Source organism: Pleurodeles waltl, chromosome 10 (assembly GCF_031143425.1).
Source record: "Pleurodeles waltl isolate 20211129_DDA chromosome 10, aPleWal1.hap1.20221129, whole genome shotgun sequence".
Classification (NCBI taxonomy): Eukaryota; Metazoa; Chordata; class Amphibia; order Caudata; family Salamandridae; genus Pleurodeles; species Pleurodeles waltl.
Genome location: NC_090449.1, coordinates 68,009,346 through 68,024,967, shown reverse-complemented (window position 1 = coordinate 68,024,967; position 15,622 = coordinate 68,009,346). Strand labels below are relative to the sequence as shown.

Sequence of the window (15,622 nt, the reverse complement as noted above, 5' to 3'; positions counted from 1 at the left end):
TCGTCCTTAAAGACAGAACATATCTCGGCGAGAAGGGGGACGCCGTGCACACGGCTGCGGTGGAAGGGGCAGCCAAGCGTGGCTGACGCGGGAGGAAAGCCTGTGTGCGCCTGATGCACTCAGAACTGGGTCAACGCCCCTTCATCCTCGTGCCATGTGACCCTGCGCAGCCACCAAGCTCACGGGCGCCGCGTGCGTCCGTGCGTGACGAGCCCGGCCTAGAGGCGAGCCTCCGTACGCCACAAGGTCTAAGCCAAGTTCTGGGGGTTTAATAGAATTGAAAATTCTTGACGGGTATCCTCGCTTCTTTCTTTAATAGAATTAATAAATGTTGACACATAAGTTACAAAATGTTAAGTGCCTTTAAAAAGTGTGTCCCTATTTGCGTTCTTTTCTAAATGACTTTAATGCCCTCTTGCAAACTTCGGGTTGTGAAAAACTACCAAACATGAAGAAAGACTACGAACGCAGCCACAGTTTATGAGGGGACCATAACAGAATCAGGCATGACGTCAACATTTTAGTGCTCCTCTGTCGGAATTAACATTCGCCTGGCCCTAAGATGGTCGGTGCTCAGTGTCTCGCAAGCTCCTCCGGCGAAGAACACGTGGCCATTGCGTCGTAGATGTGTCACGTGATCTAGCCAGTTTGACTTTCTCCTTTCAGGTTGCGCAGGAAGTGTCACAATCCCTTGCATCACGGGTCCGTCGCCGGATGTCATTGTGACGCGCCGCCCCTGCTCTCGGCCTCGGAAACCCCGCGCTTGTGACAGACAGATAGCCGCCATTTGCTGCTACCAAGAGAAGACCAAAACGCCGCCGGAGCAGCCAGTTTCGTCCTCCCACCGCTGGCCTTCCAGCGCCCGGCGCAAGGGGACGGAAGGATAAGCCGGCGGCCTGCGAGAGACCCCGTAAAGGACCGTGCCTGTGCCGGGCCTCGGGGACCCGCAGGCCGCACAACTCACGGTAGGCCGCACCGATCCTTGCATCCCTTTTTAGGAGCAGCTGCCCAAGGTGACGTTGAGGAAGAAGCCGCCGACATTGCCCGCTGGAGCGTGAGAAGGAAGACGAGGAACCGTAATTTAGGATACACGCGGAGACCCGCAGAGGGAAAAGACTGACCCCATTCCCCGGATAACCGGAAGGACTGAGTTGTCTGTCCCCGCATCCCTGTTGGACTGACGGCACTCAGCCCGCTCAATACGGACGCCCGGCTCCCCAGAAGGACTGAGGGTCTGAGCCCGGCCTCTCGTAAGGACTCGGTACCACCGGCACGCTCCGGAGGGAGTTTGAGGCCTGCAAGGGATCATCGCAGCCCGCAAGGACTGATATCCCGAGCGACACTCAGGTTCTGTTTCCAGTAAGGACTGGGGTGCTTCGTTGGGGGAGCGTGGCCCTCAAGAGGCTAACCGGCTGTCGTGAGGGCGGCAGACACCGGACTCTGATCCCGGACTCCTCGGCCCCTGTGGTGCTCGGCTTGTGTCTGTTCGTCTCTCATTGGCTTATGCCGGGCCCTATCCTCTAATACACGCTGTGCAGTCAGTATGTTGGTTTTCCGTGGTGTCCTTCGGGGGGTGTCTGTGCCCCATTAGGAGGGCCCGGGTCCCTGTATGTGTGGGGGTGGCGGGCGGTGGAGTGTGATTGGTGAAGGGAAGGAGTTGGGATCCCTCATCTTTGGGGTGGGGGGTTCAAAAAGCCTTTAACATGTCGTGTGTGCATTATAAGTTTTCCTCCAAACTGAACTATGACACGGTGACCTTTGACGGGATGCACATCTCCCTGTGCGACCTGAAGAAGCAGATCATGGGTCGGGAGAAGCTGAAGGCGGCAGACTGTGACCTCCAGATCACCAACGCGCAGACAAAGGAAGGTAGGAGCCCTTAACCTTCGAAACATTAAGCCTGTTTGTGCTTTTTATTATGTTGGGGAGAGGTGCTGGAACATCTTGTAGATGTGATTTGCTGAAATAAATCGGTTTGAACTGCAGAACAACTGTTCACGTACTGCGTAATTGTTTATTGGAAACGACCTAAATTTCCACTCCGCGCACTTAGAATCCTGTAGTAACATAGGTGTACCAGTGCGTTTTTTTTTTTTGCTTTTTCGTGTGGTTTGGTGTTATTTGAACTAGTGTAGTCACTTATGACACAGGCAATGTTTTTCTTTCTTTTTGTGTATCCGTTGGCGTGTTGCAGTAGATGGTTGGAAAGTTGGTTGTTTATTTGCAGACAGCCAGTGAAGTATTGGGGGGAGGGTGCAAACTGTACAATTACAATATGTGCTTTCTTGATTTGGGAAACATTGTCACCGCTTCCGTCCCCAGTAATCTCCTAGGAATCTTACTCATTCGTAGTCATAAGGAGTGGCCTGGTATTTATTCTACAGTGGACAGTCTGGACCGTTAATGCCAGCTGTTCTTGAAAACTAAAGACTCGTCTGTCAAAATACATTTTGATTGAGCGCTAACTGTGCTTTCGTGTGACCGGGCTTCATACTTTGGAGCTTTAAAAGGACAGTTCAGAAGTTGTAATGTTCGCCAAAATGGCAGTGACCTCAGCAGCTCTTACTGTAGTGATGACATAATATGATTGTCTGAGATTGTGACCTAAGTGGCTTTTGGGTTGGTCTGTCCCAAAACACACCCTCGTCATAGTTTCTGCCAAGTTTACTTGGTGCTCACTTTTAGAGTTAACGTTTATTTTCACAGATTCGTACAACGTGCTTTTGCCTATCGATTATAAGAAGCAGTCAGATTTGTGTGCTCTGCTTGTAATGTCCCCTATTTTTTCCTTCTCGCTCGAACTACCTTTTGACGCATACTCACAGGTGGAAAGCTGTCATTGGTGTCTTCGTTGCTTACGTTCATGTTTTATTCTAGGAGTGTCAAACCTCTGAAATTGTTTCGTTAAACTTCTTTGCACTAAACTTTAGCACCTTCGGAAATCATATATTTGTGTTTATTTCATATTTTTGTTGACCGGTTAATAAACTGATAAAGCTGACTACAGCGATCTTGCTATGCGCGTGTAAAGTACAGCCCGAGAATGTGTGTATATATATATATATATACACACACATTACTTTGTCATATCGCGGTCGCCTGTATTTTTCAGTGCACGTTCCGAGTTGCGCACGAGTTTAAGTGGGAGAGGCGTACGACAAACTAGGTGAATGGGAAGCCGCTAGAATGTGCGCTGTAACTGGAGTGGTATTGGCAGCCTGTAAGATAGTGTCAGGCGCCGCTTTGTACTTTTTGAAGTGCCGAGGAAGAGCGTTCATAAACTCCATCTGCGCCGGCAGGGTTACTTAAGGCTCTATTCGGGGTTTATCTGCCTTCCGGATTTTCGTCCTAATTTAGGACTGTCATTCGCTGTCGCCTTTACTGGACGGTGCATTTGGACCCTCCAGTAAAATGCGACGTTGTAAGGAACGTTGCTTATTTTCCTTATATTAGGAAGGCTTTTGCTTCCGTCTTCGGGTGAAAATGCATCTGGTGGTTGTTTACATGGTAAAACGAAACATTAGCCTAACTGTCAAGGAAAATAACCGATTGAAGACCGGATCAACGCTTCATTTTTATGTTTGGGGCGTGGGGGGGAGAGCTTTGAAAAAAGCCCTAGGCCAGCAAGCCCAGACGGGGTAAACACGTGAAGTACTAAAGCGAGTTGGTTTTCTTTTGAATTTCCCCTGGTTTACCATGGTACAAGATCGACATCCTCCCAAAGAGTGGAAGTGTATTGCCTGCATTCTTGATGCTTGGGCGAGGAAATCCTGATAATTAAGTGAGGCGCATGAAGACTTCGTTACCAAGTGGATGTTGATAAGTTCTTCCTCAGCAGTGCCATTTGTTAGATGGTAGGAGTAAAGGGAGGGACTGCACTTTTTGTTCTGGGTGAGGAAGTTTGTAGATCGGGCTTGCCTCTTCGTCACTGACTATTTCAGACACCCTGATTACTTGGGCATTTACTTTTAACATAATGTAGCCACTACAAAAATTACCCAATGTATTACTTGGCCTCGCACAGCTACGGTACACCGGGCAAACCAATGTACCTGAAGTCTGTTTTACGTTTGTATATTGAGTGACTTATGGCCAAGCCTTTTCTGTGAGTCCTACACATGTTGCTCATGGGTAGCTCGCCATGATGCAAGCAGCTGAGTACTCGGGGTTTTTCCATGGGATCTGCTAGTGCTGAACTTGCTCTGCAATGGGGAGACAGGATGGCTCTGTGTAGATGTACTGCTATGTGCTAGACAGGCTCCGCCTCTAACCTGAGGGAAGTTAATAGTCTTTGCGTATTCTTCATCCTTCTCTTCCTGTCCTTATGTATTGGGTATCTGGCATTTTTAAGCCACATTCGTGTTTCAAGTACACAGATATGCCCTATTGTCGATTGCTCATGTAGTGCCAGATGATCTTGTCTCCTGATGTTTGGTGGCCTTGTTTTCTATCCCTTGGAGCATCTAGGGAGCAGGGGGCTGCTCCACCCGCTCAATTTGAGACATGTTTTTGGTCTTCAGAGCATACCGCGGGGGCAGACCTGAATTTGAACCAGCCTTGGTGGGTCTATCCCATAGGTATTTGCCACTTGCCGCAGTAAGTTGGTAGCCGGGCTCGGAAGGGAATTGATCAGCTAATTGTTTTCTCTTACTTAGATTAACATGTTTGAATTTGTTACTGTCGCCTAGCTAGGATTATTCCATAGATATCAAATGTGCATTGTCATGATGCAGTTTTCACACAGTATCCTCCATAGTACAGTACAGGGGCATCATATGGTCTGCAAAGCAGCCATTGAGATAATTATATCTTTTTGAGCCCCCATCAAGAGACAACCTACCAAGGTAAAAAAAAAAAATATATATATATATATCCACACACAGCTTAAGCTCCAACTCAAAAAATGAGAACTGACTCAAACTTGGGCTCCCACGTGAAAGGGTTAGGGACTGATCAGGACTAATACGACCAAACATCCATGCTACGATGGCAGCATTAGAACTGGAAAGTTGTTGTCCTGCAAACTTAAACCCAAGAGAAACCGCGAGAGACCTTATTTTTTTTCTGCTTGCCCCCAGTACTAACTCAACTGTATAAATCTTTCTCGTTCTCAAATAATCTAATATAAACCAAATTTAATAAACTCATAACTGTTGTCTCTAAGCAGGGAAAGATCAGCTCCTTTGCAGCTCTTACCATCTGAACTCCATTTTGAACATGGACAGAAAATTGTTTATTCGTTGCTAGTAAACTCAGAAAGTATGTTCCTATTCTAATAGATGGACCAGTCAAGATTTATTCCAGGGTACGGGGGGGGGGCAACTATGGAAGTTGGGTTTCTGGTCAGTTGGTCCGTCTATAATATTCAGATACTTCTGGGGGCAATAAACTGGTGACTGACATTTTACATACTAGTCTCCTAGAGTGACGTAAACACTAAGACCCCACCTCAGAAGACAAAGCTGGTCGGAACAAGGCAGGACAAACATTTCAGAGATGAAGATAATGACCTTATGTCCTTCTTACAATGCTTTCACATTACAAAAAAATTTGAAAATAAATACACTTTGCTTGTCAGTCAAATCATAAGTTTGTTTTAAAGCGTGCCACTCACCCATAGGGTCACAAGGCGCGGAAGGGGGGTCTCAGAGATCAGTTGAAGGGCGGGGTCTTGAGGTCCTCACTGAACTGAGGCTGTGATGACGGCTGTCTGAGATGAAGAGGTAAGGTGTCCCAACCTTCTGCTGCAGGTATGTGAAAGATCTTGGTTGGTTGAAGGCAAGCCTATTTGATATGCCTAACTTTCCTAAAAATATTTGAACCTCAAAACAAACCATGAAAAGACTCTTGCTGTGGTCTAGGACAGGGGAAACTATCTTTGCAGACCTCTAGATAAATGTACATGGCTTGGGACTCAAGACAACACCAGCCATTGCTCCTTTTTTGAGCCCAACAGTCTCAAATGGAAAGCTGACGAGGCACCATAAAACATACCTCATCCTTGCCTTCCTCATATTAAAGGGATGCTAAAGTACCATCTAATTTCATTATCTATTAATCTTGTGATCCTAATTACAAGCTTGCTGTACAATAGATGTATTGCCAGATTTAAATACTAAATACCTGCCCCACAGATTTAAAAATAATCCGATATGGGGAATAGCCATTTCCATTTAACATCATCGGCACTCTCCAATAATAGCACCCTGCACATCACCCTAGTCAAACTGACGAATCATTCTCTGACACCATTTGATTTGCAGCCAAACTCAAGTCCCCGATGTGAACAACACGACTCATGAATTGACAAAAGCACTGCCAAATTAACACTAATATGCCCATTCATCCTGAAAAGACTCTGACTATTCTGAAGGTAATACAACATTTGATAACTTACACAATTAAAGTAGATTACTTAACGTTTAAGACTTTCTGACCTGTTGTAAGCAGACCTTTGCATTCAAATGATGGACTGCCATTGGGGGTTACAACACACTGTTGAAGAGACTGTATGCCATATAGAACTAAGTGGACAGTCTTATCCTCAACTTCCCCAGACTGACTCGCATCACCCTCCACCTCAAGAAACTCTACTGGCTCCCCATACTGAAGATGCCAATTCAATATGCTGATCCACACCTGTAAAGCTCTGCACAGCCATGGGCCAGGTTACATTAACCATCGTATGAACCTTCCACCAGTGCTCCAGACCCCGTGCTCCATCTCTCTCGCCCACACAACCTGCACCTGCTGTAGCAGCAGTGGTGGATGCTCTTTCTCTCACCTTGCCGCAAAGTCCTGGAATGCCTTCCCTGCTGCACCTCGGGACCTTTTTTCTGACTTCAGACAGCTGGGAAAGGACTCAAGACCTGGCTGTTCAACTGAGTCACTTGCATGCAGCAAGCTCTCAGCGCCTGGCTATCCTTGCGGGTGCATAGCTATGCTCTAGAAATCCTGATTTGGGTTTGCCAGCCTAGCTAGGAATGATTTGAGCATTTAAGGTTTAGAAAGAGACCAAGGATGGAGGTAAAATATGCTACATTAACACCAGGTATGCATGTGCATATATCAAAGAATGATCTGAACTGTCCTTCATTTTGAATTACGCAGTTGAGTATTTGACTTGTTTTGGTGGGCAAGTCCTTCTGTGAGTAGACGGCACAGATTTCATATTTTTGTGCTGATAACTTAAGTGAGCCTCCTAAATACTGAAATTGTTCATGCTAAAAAGAAAACTATTTAAAAAAAAAAAAAAAAAAAAAATGAAGAGGAAACTTAAAACGCTGGTGTTCATTTACCCTGACCTTTTTGGGTTGCACAACTTCGTTTTTTAGGTTCATTGAAACAGTAAGTCTGCTTTATAGCATAAATTCTAACTGTATTAGAATATGAATGTCTATATTCAGGGAAAATAAATGACCTGTCCTGTGCCGGGCCTAGAGTGTGTGAAAGATTGCTTGTAATTTCTCTCTGGTTTAAATGTTAATAAAATGTACAGAATAGCAATGCATTAAGTAAATGATTGGGTTTTATTTGAATTTATGTAAGTGTGTTGTGTATAAAATGGTTAGCGGTGTATAAAGGCTGTAACAATAGACGCTGCTTTTCTCCGCATAGGCAATATTTGGTATAATTGCACAAGTGGTTAACAAGTTTGGTGAATAGAGCTTTGTTTATACCATTATGTACACTGCTTTCATAGTGTTGATAATTGTGCTTTTTTTTTTTTTTTTTTTTTTTTTTTGCCCATAATGCAGGTCAGGAGAGTTACATGTTGCTTTCTATGACCTACAAATCGATAGTACAATACAAACTGCCTAGTTGACATTTCAGGCTCCATTACACATTACTTGGCCGGCGTGGCTGCTTTCACTGCTTGCTTTTCAAGCATCACTTTTTTTTTTTCTTGTGTGAAGTACTTAGTCCATGTGTTTTTGAGCAGTCTCCCTCGTGCCCTTCTCTACCCTGCTGTCCATGTTTAGAATTAGTTATCAAACTGCTTCTCCCAGCTCCTCTCCCTCTTGCCTGAGTGCTCCTCCCTATTCCCCTGAAACCGGTGTCCTCAGTGTTGCTTTAAATCAACCTGATTCTTGCATTCCCTCCCACCAGCGTCCATTGCTTTGGTATCTCCTCTGGACATCTCGCCCCTGTTACTTTTGCCCCTGGCGCTTAAAAAAAAGATTTTATATATATAATATATATATATATTTTTTTTGTTGTTACTGATCTAACGGGGCTGGTAACTTAAAAAAAAAAACCTCGGGCATTTGCAGTGCAACAGGTCTAGCATTTTCTAGAGTTAGCTATTGGCATTGTAAATTCATAACTGGACTTTTCTTGCCATATAAATTGCTCAAACCTGGCTCATAATTTCGTCTTCTCCTGCCATGATTTGGTGGCCCCTGGCAGTTACTGTTAACAGAATGAAAAGTCTTGCAAGCATTTTTGCCTCCCATTTCAAGAAAGCTTCAGTTAAGTTACAATAGCAGAGCAGCCTGATAAGTTTTATGGCCCCAATAAAAGAGATAAACAATGCTCTGTTTGGATGTCTCAGGGCTGACAGAGAGGTTCCTGGAGAGAGACTCCAGATGAGGCTCTGCACATTTCACATCATTGCTTCTAGGTTTAGCTACAGTCTACCAGAACGGGCATATTGTGGCTTTTGTGAGCAGTGAGCTAAATGTTTAGGCATTGGGTGTTTGTTTTTGTAAACTAGGCTTATTTTAGGAGTCTGAGGTAAAAAAGGACAGCACTGGAGCAAAGCCAAAACAAATGTCTGCGCTATCAGAGGAGGTCTGAGGAACGGAATGCTGCAATAAAATGCAGGCAGCTGCCAGCCTTGAGCCCGTTGTCCTGGTCTGATTAGCCTGTCGTTCAGGCCACGTGCCTTATATTCCATTCCTTTGTCCCCTGTACCCACCCCCAAATACTTGATACAATTGGGGGGTTTGAACCACAGCAAACCCCCCCCCCCCCCCCCCCCCACCCCCAATTGGTTGTTTACAGGTTGGCCATTCCTACCTGTTGGTCCCCACGGAGTGGGGGCGCGATGGCACCTACTTGGTGTGCGCCCTCCCTTAACTGGTCCCTTCCGGGCCAAGGCAGCCGTTAAGGCGCCAGCCCTTTCAGCCTCTGCACAAATGCCCACAGTGAAAAGTGAGCAACCAAGAAATGCCAAACGTAGTCTCACGGCAACAGATAAAGAAACCAGAATGGAATATTACAGTAGTTGATCACTGCTCTGAAACAGGAGGGAGAAAAAAGGCAGAACTAACCACTAGCGAGCAAGAATTTTTAAAGGGCAATGCAACCAACAAATGAAAGCGCTTTAAGCCATAAGAAGTATACACAAGGTTGAACGCTTAGGCTTGATCTTAAAAAATCACCTTCACAAATTTGAAGGCGTGCACGTGCGTGATGCAACAGCCTACAGAAGGCTTTGGACAACTAAGTTGTGGCCTTTTTTTAAATTATATTAACTTTTAGCCTTGATGTACAAAGTGGCTAAAAGGCATTGGCAAAGTCAGTTGGTCTCAAAGGTGAAATTATTGGCTTTCTCAAGGCTTGTTTTGCAAATTTGGTGGTGTTCTTTGAAACTGTTGCTAATGTTAACCTGTTAAATGGTAACACATTTTCTCCAGAATGAGTCTGAATTGGTCCATCCCTACTTTGTTTTTGTGACATGTATGTATTGAGTATTTATAAAGCGCGTTCTGGCCCAAGGACATCGAAGCGCTAACTGAGAGGCTGTGCCCACTAGAAGGGGGACTCTGGATCTTATCGCGGGAAGAGCCAGGTCTTGACCAGTCTTCTAAATGTCAGATAATTGTGTTCTTGCCTTAATTCCAATGGAAGTGAGTTCCAGACTTTAGCAGCTTCGATAGTGAAAGCTCTGTCGCCCCACTTCACCTTTTTGGTACGGGGAATTTGAATTCGATAGGCGGTGGCAGATCGCAGCAGCCTTTTAGGTCTGTACCATTGCAGCTTAGTGGTCAGTACCTTAGGCCCAATCCCATGGACGGCCTTGTGAGTAATGCAGAGGGCCTTGGAAGAGATCAGTTGGGCCACCGGAAGCCAGTGTAGGTTTTCCAGACACTTCTTGGCGGAGGCCTCTCGGGGGAGTTTCAGTAGAAGCCTAGCAGCAGTGGTTTGTATCACCTGCAGCCTAGCAGCAGTGTTCTGTATCACCTGCAGCCTATTTAGCCATACTTTATCCAGGTTGAGCAGAAGGGCATTCCCGTAATCCAATCTGGAAATGACCAGAGCTAGAGTAGCAGTAATTCTACAGGATTGTGGAATAAAAGGAAAAACTTTTTTTTATTTCTTCAGAGTCCACATGCAGGTTTTGATTATCTGATTAACCTGGGGTTTAAAGGATAGTTGATCGTCGAACAGCAACCCCAAGTTCCTGGAGGTAGACCCTGGTACGGGGAGAGTGCCACACTCATTGGGCCACCAAATGGAAGACCAGTATTCCCTCTTGATCCCAAAGCATAGGATCTCCGTTTTTTCGCAGTTCAGTTTTAGCCAATTGGCCTTCATCCAGCTGTTCACAGCTATCATGCAGGCATTAAAGCGGGTCGCCACTTCCCCCATGTCTTTGTTAATTGGGATGATAATCTGAGTATCGTCTGCATAGGAAGTTGGGATAAAACTGAAAGAGCGGATAAGCTCTGCCAGTGGTGCCACGTACACATTGAATAGCGTCGGGCTGAGAGATGAGCCCTGAGGGACCCCGCACGGCAGGAGGTAGGCAGGGGATCTAAAATCACCACTGCTGACTGTGGCCCATCTGTCTGATAGAAAGGACTCAATCAGCTTGAGAGCTTGATCTTTAATGCCTGCCTGATGTAAGCGTTCTAGCAGGATGTGTGGGGCGATGGTATCAAATGTGGCCGACGGGTCCAGTAGAACCAAGAAGACCCCCTGCCCCTCATCAACCAACCTGCGTATGGTATCGGATGATGCAATGAGAGCGGATTCAGTGCTATGGGATTTCCGAAAGCCATGGTGCGAGCTGTCTAGGCCCCCGGAGGCTAGCAGGAAATCGACCAGTTCTTTATCAATGTATTTTTCCAGGATTTTGGCTGCATAAGGGAGCAGGGCTATTGGGCGTAGGTTAGTCAGATCATCAGGTTTACCCGTTTCTTTATTTTTTAGGGGAATAATAATGGTTTCTTTCCAAACCTTAGGATACAGACCAGTCATTAGGACCTCCTGAAAAATGGGGGCCAGCATAGATGCCACCAACTCCGGTGCTAATTCAAGGATGGCGGGAGGGCAGGGGTCCAGTGGAGAACCTGATTTGCATTCCAGAAGCAGCTTGCAAATGACCTCTTGAGATGGCATTTTAAACCTAGAAAGTGAATAAGGCTTATCTGGAGCCCCATTGGGTACCATCACAGGGGGCAGAGGCGTAGCTGTCCAGGGAGAAGAATTCACCTGATCCTTGTCTGAGATTAAACTGGAATAGGTGTTAAGAATTTTGCTTTCAAAGATTTTGGCTATTTTGTTGCAGAAATCTTTGGAATTATCTACTTTAGATGTGCCTAAGTGAGTAGTGAGAGCATTAATGGCCCTAAATAACTCTCTGGAAGAGTTCGCTGCCTCCCCGATTTTAACTGTAAAATAGTCCGATATGGCTGTTAGACAAGCTTCTTTGTAAGTGTTTAGGGCAAATTTTAGATCAGCTCTCATTTTCCCTAGGATTCAGTTTCCAGCAACGCTCCTTCTGTCGGTATTTCCTCTATAGGATTTTGAAGTCCGGAGAAAACCATGGTTGACTGGGTTTTTTTCCTAGTGCGTGGAGCAAAAGCCCTCGCCGGCACTAATGAATCCATTGCCAGCACGATGCCCTGATTGAACCTGGCAAGCGGTGGCAGAGTGGATGCCTTTGGATTGTTCCAGCTCTGTATTAGTGCCGTTTCCAAAGGTTTTACCTTGATACTTTTCCATGGTCTTAATAGCTTTCCTGGGGGGAATGGGTATCGGACCCTGTCTAGCCAAAAATTCGAACGTCAAGAGCGAGTGGTCAGTCCACTCTAACAGGGTCGTTGAGAGATTAAGTTCCTCCTCAGGACGGGTGAAAATTCCATCAAGGGTATGGCCAGCTCTGAGTGGCCAACCCGTCCTTTAGGACCCAGTCCAAAGCCGCCATAAGGTTGAGAAATTCAGTAACCAGTGGATCGCTCGTATCATCAAAGTGAATATTAAAATCTCCTAAAATAATTGCTTTAGGGGCCATAATAAGGGGTTCCAACAGGAAGGTCCATGTAGAGAGGAACTTAGTGAGGGGGCCAGGTGGGCAATAAATTAGCAAGCCCTCAAAGACCAAGGAATTGCCGTAGAGTAGTTTAAAGGCCATGGTTTCACAGACCTATGAAAAGAGAAGCCAATGGGAGCTGCCTCAATGAAGCCAGGATCCGAGTCTGGCCTCTCCCAAGTTTCTGTTAAGAAAAGACAGTCTATGTTGAGGGTGGAGATAAGTTAATTGATTTCAAATTTATGTTTTGGGAGGGATCTGGCATTAATGAGGGCAAAGAAGCCCACACCTTTAAAGTCCCTTGTGCCGCCACCGGGAGCATAATCTGAGTTGTTACCTCCTTCTTCCTGGGCTCCCCGAATGCTCTGTTTTTTCACCTTAAGTGGTGTAGGTGCCGTCCAGTTACACTGTGCACACCTCCAAGCATAGGAGATGCCCGGGATAAGTGTGTGCTTGCACCGGGGGCCCGTGAGATTATTAAGTTCAGAGATGGTGTACCTGTTCCTTCTAGAGCAGGGTGTTAGGTCCCTGGCCCTCCGGCCCGTCCTGGCGCGGACGGGTGCAGATGGGCTTGGCTTTGGCGCGCGACCGTGTTGCTGCCCTCATTTATTCCCCCTACCCCCCCCTTAATCAGGAGAGGCAGAGCAACTAGACCGCTAACTGCGGCCCCTGCCGGGGAAACAGGAAGTGGGCTCTAACAGACCCAAACTTCCTGCAAAACGGGTCCAAAGCTAAAAAGGACCTCCGGCAAAAACGGGTACTCCAACAGCCCTCAGAAGAGCACCAGCAAGGTAAAAGACTACCTACTAAAATGTTTTAGTTGGGAAGTAAAAGGCACGGTAAAATCGATATTTTTTTTTTTTTTTTTTTTTTTTTTTTTTACAAACTGCTCCTCGGTATTTTATAAAATAAGTACACACAGATTCAGTTCAGCAGTAATTATACTCCTGTCCCAAGAAATGTCACTTAACTCACTAAGTACTCTTTTACCGATTTTGGAAAGGGTTTAAATAGTTGAAAGTACATATTTTGCTATAGCACCATTATTTCCAGAACTAAAATTTGATCTGTTGAATTAGCATACACTACATTATCCTAGAATAGTTATGTGAAGAGTATCAAACATGATTACGTTTTTGTTTTGGTGGTGTACTATCGTTTAAGTGCCAATCACGTTGACCTAGATTGTCTTGTCTGCTATGGGTGCCCCAGTGCTTTGCGAAATAAACGAAGCTGAATCTTGAACATCCTATCCTACAGTGCTTGGAGGGGTTCCTTTTATTTAACAAAAAAAAAAACCTGCTTTGAGAGTAGCAGTATTAGATAAGTTAGTTATCTGCTCAAGGTTTCTAAACTGACATTTCTTTAATATTTGATTAATGTAAGTTCCCCCCACTTGGACATTAGCTGTGGGGTGGAGCAGCCTCAAAGCCCGGAATGTCACATGACTCATCAATTCCAATGTGCTTTATATTGAATTGTAGTTCTGCTTTAGTGCCAGCATGGTTTCACTTACCATATTGAACTTTTTTATTTCATAGAATACACCGATGATCAAGCCCTCATCCCGAAGAACTCCTCTGTCATCGTTAGGAGAATTCCTATTGGAGGAGTTAAATCTACAACCAAAACATTTGTCATGTAGGTATTTGAGTTAATATTTTTGCGCACTGTGAGTGATTTGTTTGTTTTTTTGGTAGTGTTTACCTTTTGAGTGTGCGTTTCCAAGGGCGGTTAGCAAAAACTTTCTACCCTACTTATGAGACTGTATAGTTGAAATGCTAGAATCCGCTAGCATGTATCAAAAATGACCAGTTATGGCAGAGGTTTTGTAGATGTTTAATGCCTCTGAAGGGTAACCTATAGTTTCTGTGAAAAGAGAATGTAAGTTAGCAACTGGGAAGCAAAGAAATAATCCCTGATTTCACTTGAGACCCACCGCAGTTTTGTCATTCTGGATCTGAAAGGGAGTGAAAGATATGCCCTAGTAATTGATGCATCAGTCAGACCCTTTTTAATCCCCAAAATGTGAGCCCGAAACTGAGTCCCCAAGTACTTTACAACAGAGAATCATGAAAAGTACATCTGGTATTGTCCATAAATGGATGTCAGCCTTTTGTGAGGAGCATTGTTTGTGTGAATGCCTGGGGAATTGGCCAGACATTTCTATACCCGATTAACCAAAAACGTTCTTTCTTCCAAGTGCTTGATATTTGCTTCTCCATCATGGAATTGCCACCAGTAGCGTTGTCTTTGTGCACATCTCTTTATGGTTCCAAACCCTATTAGCATTTGTGAAAGATAAGACATTGGAAAAGTATAACGCTGTCAGCTGGGTGGCACAGTGCCCTCCTCAAATTAACTCTTGATATCAGACAACCCCTCCCCAGCCACCGCCACCCCAGGCACGTCCATGAGTAAGCACATCTACTGGCATCTAGACCTGGTGCATAGTTACGTTCCATTTCCCTATATCAATTACTGGGGGTCATCCATGGCTGCTAAGCGGAGGACTATCAGTTTCTTAGGACAAGTCAATTCCTGAAACTCCTCCTTGAGCACCAAAGCGAGTTTTTCCGTTCCCAAGATATGCCACAATTTGTGCAACCAACCCAGATGAGGTGTAGGAGTGCTCCCAGGAAGCTAAGATGTTTTGCAAAGCCGCTCTCAGTGCCAACCTAACTGCTGACTTCTAAGGTAATTAGGTGGCAACGTCCGGGGTTTCAGGAGTCCCAGTATTATGTAGGTGGAGGATCGTAGTAGCTGAGCCTGGAGTAGAGTATTAGTATTGTTTAAGATTACCTCCCAGTAGGAGGTGAGCTTTGGCCAATTCCATAAAAGCAACAGCATTCTGGGTGTGCCACACTGCCTCTAACAATTGGGACTTCATGTGAGGTCACTCTTGTGTAAGCGTACATGGGTAATCTAACAATACGTGCAATTGTAGTGCAGACTCTATGCTGGCAGTGTTGCAAGCTGTGTCTTGCCCTTTAATGTACCTGCTCCTGTTCCTTGATTGTGAAAGATGTCACCAGTTCCACCTCCCTGTGTGCCTAATTCAGTGATCTGGGTGTTGAAGATGATCATTGTAATAAAATATATATGTAGGAAGTTGGCTCTGTATGTGCTATTTCAAAGTAAGGAATAGCATGCACAGAGTCCAAGGGTTCCCCTTAGAGGTAAAATAGTGGTAAAAATAGATAATACTAATGCTCTATTTTGTGGTAGTGTGGTCGAGCAGTAGGCTTATCCAAGGAGTAGTGTTAAGCATTTGTTGTACATACACATAGACAATAAATGAGGTACACACACTCAGCGACAAATCCAGCCAATAGGTTTTTGTATAGAAAAAATATATTT

The 15,622-nt window shown here is 45.2% G+C and overlaps 1 protein-coding gene across 2 annotated transcripts in view; it reads left to right on the top strand.

Annotated features, from left to right (window-relative positions):
• The first annotated feature begins 754 nt into the window (after positions 1-754).
• RBBP6 (RB binding protein 6, ubiquitin ligase) overlaps positions 755-15,622 on the top strand; it is a 388,917-nt gene continuing 374,049 nt past the window's right edge. Inside the window, exons 1-2 of one of the 2 annotated variants that reach the window (XM_069209694.1) lie at positions 755-1,869; positions 13,804-13,903. In XM_069209694.1, the coding sequence (XP_069065795.1) occupies positions 1,704-1,869; positions 13,804-13,903 (266 nt within the window). In that variant the 5' untranslated portion in view covers positions 755-1,703. The remainder of the gene's footprint in view (positions 1,870-13,803; positions 13,904-15,622) is intronic. The other variant, XM_069209695.1, reaches the window with a different exon arrangement.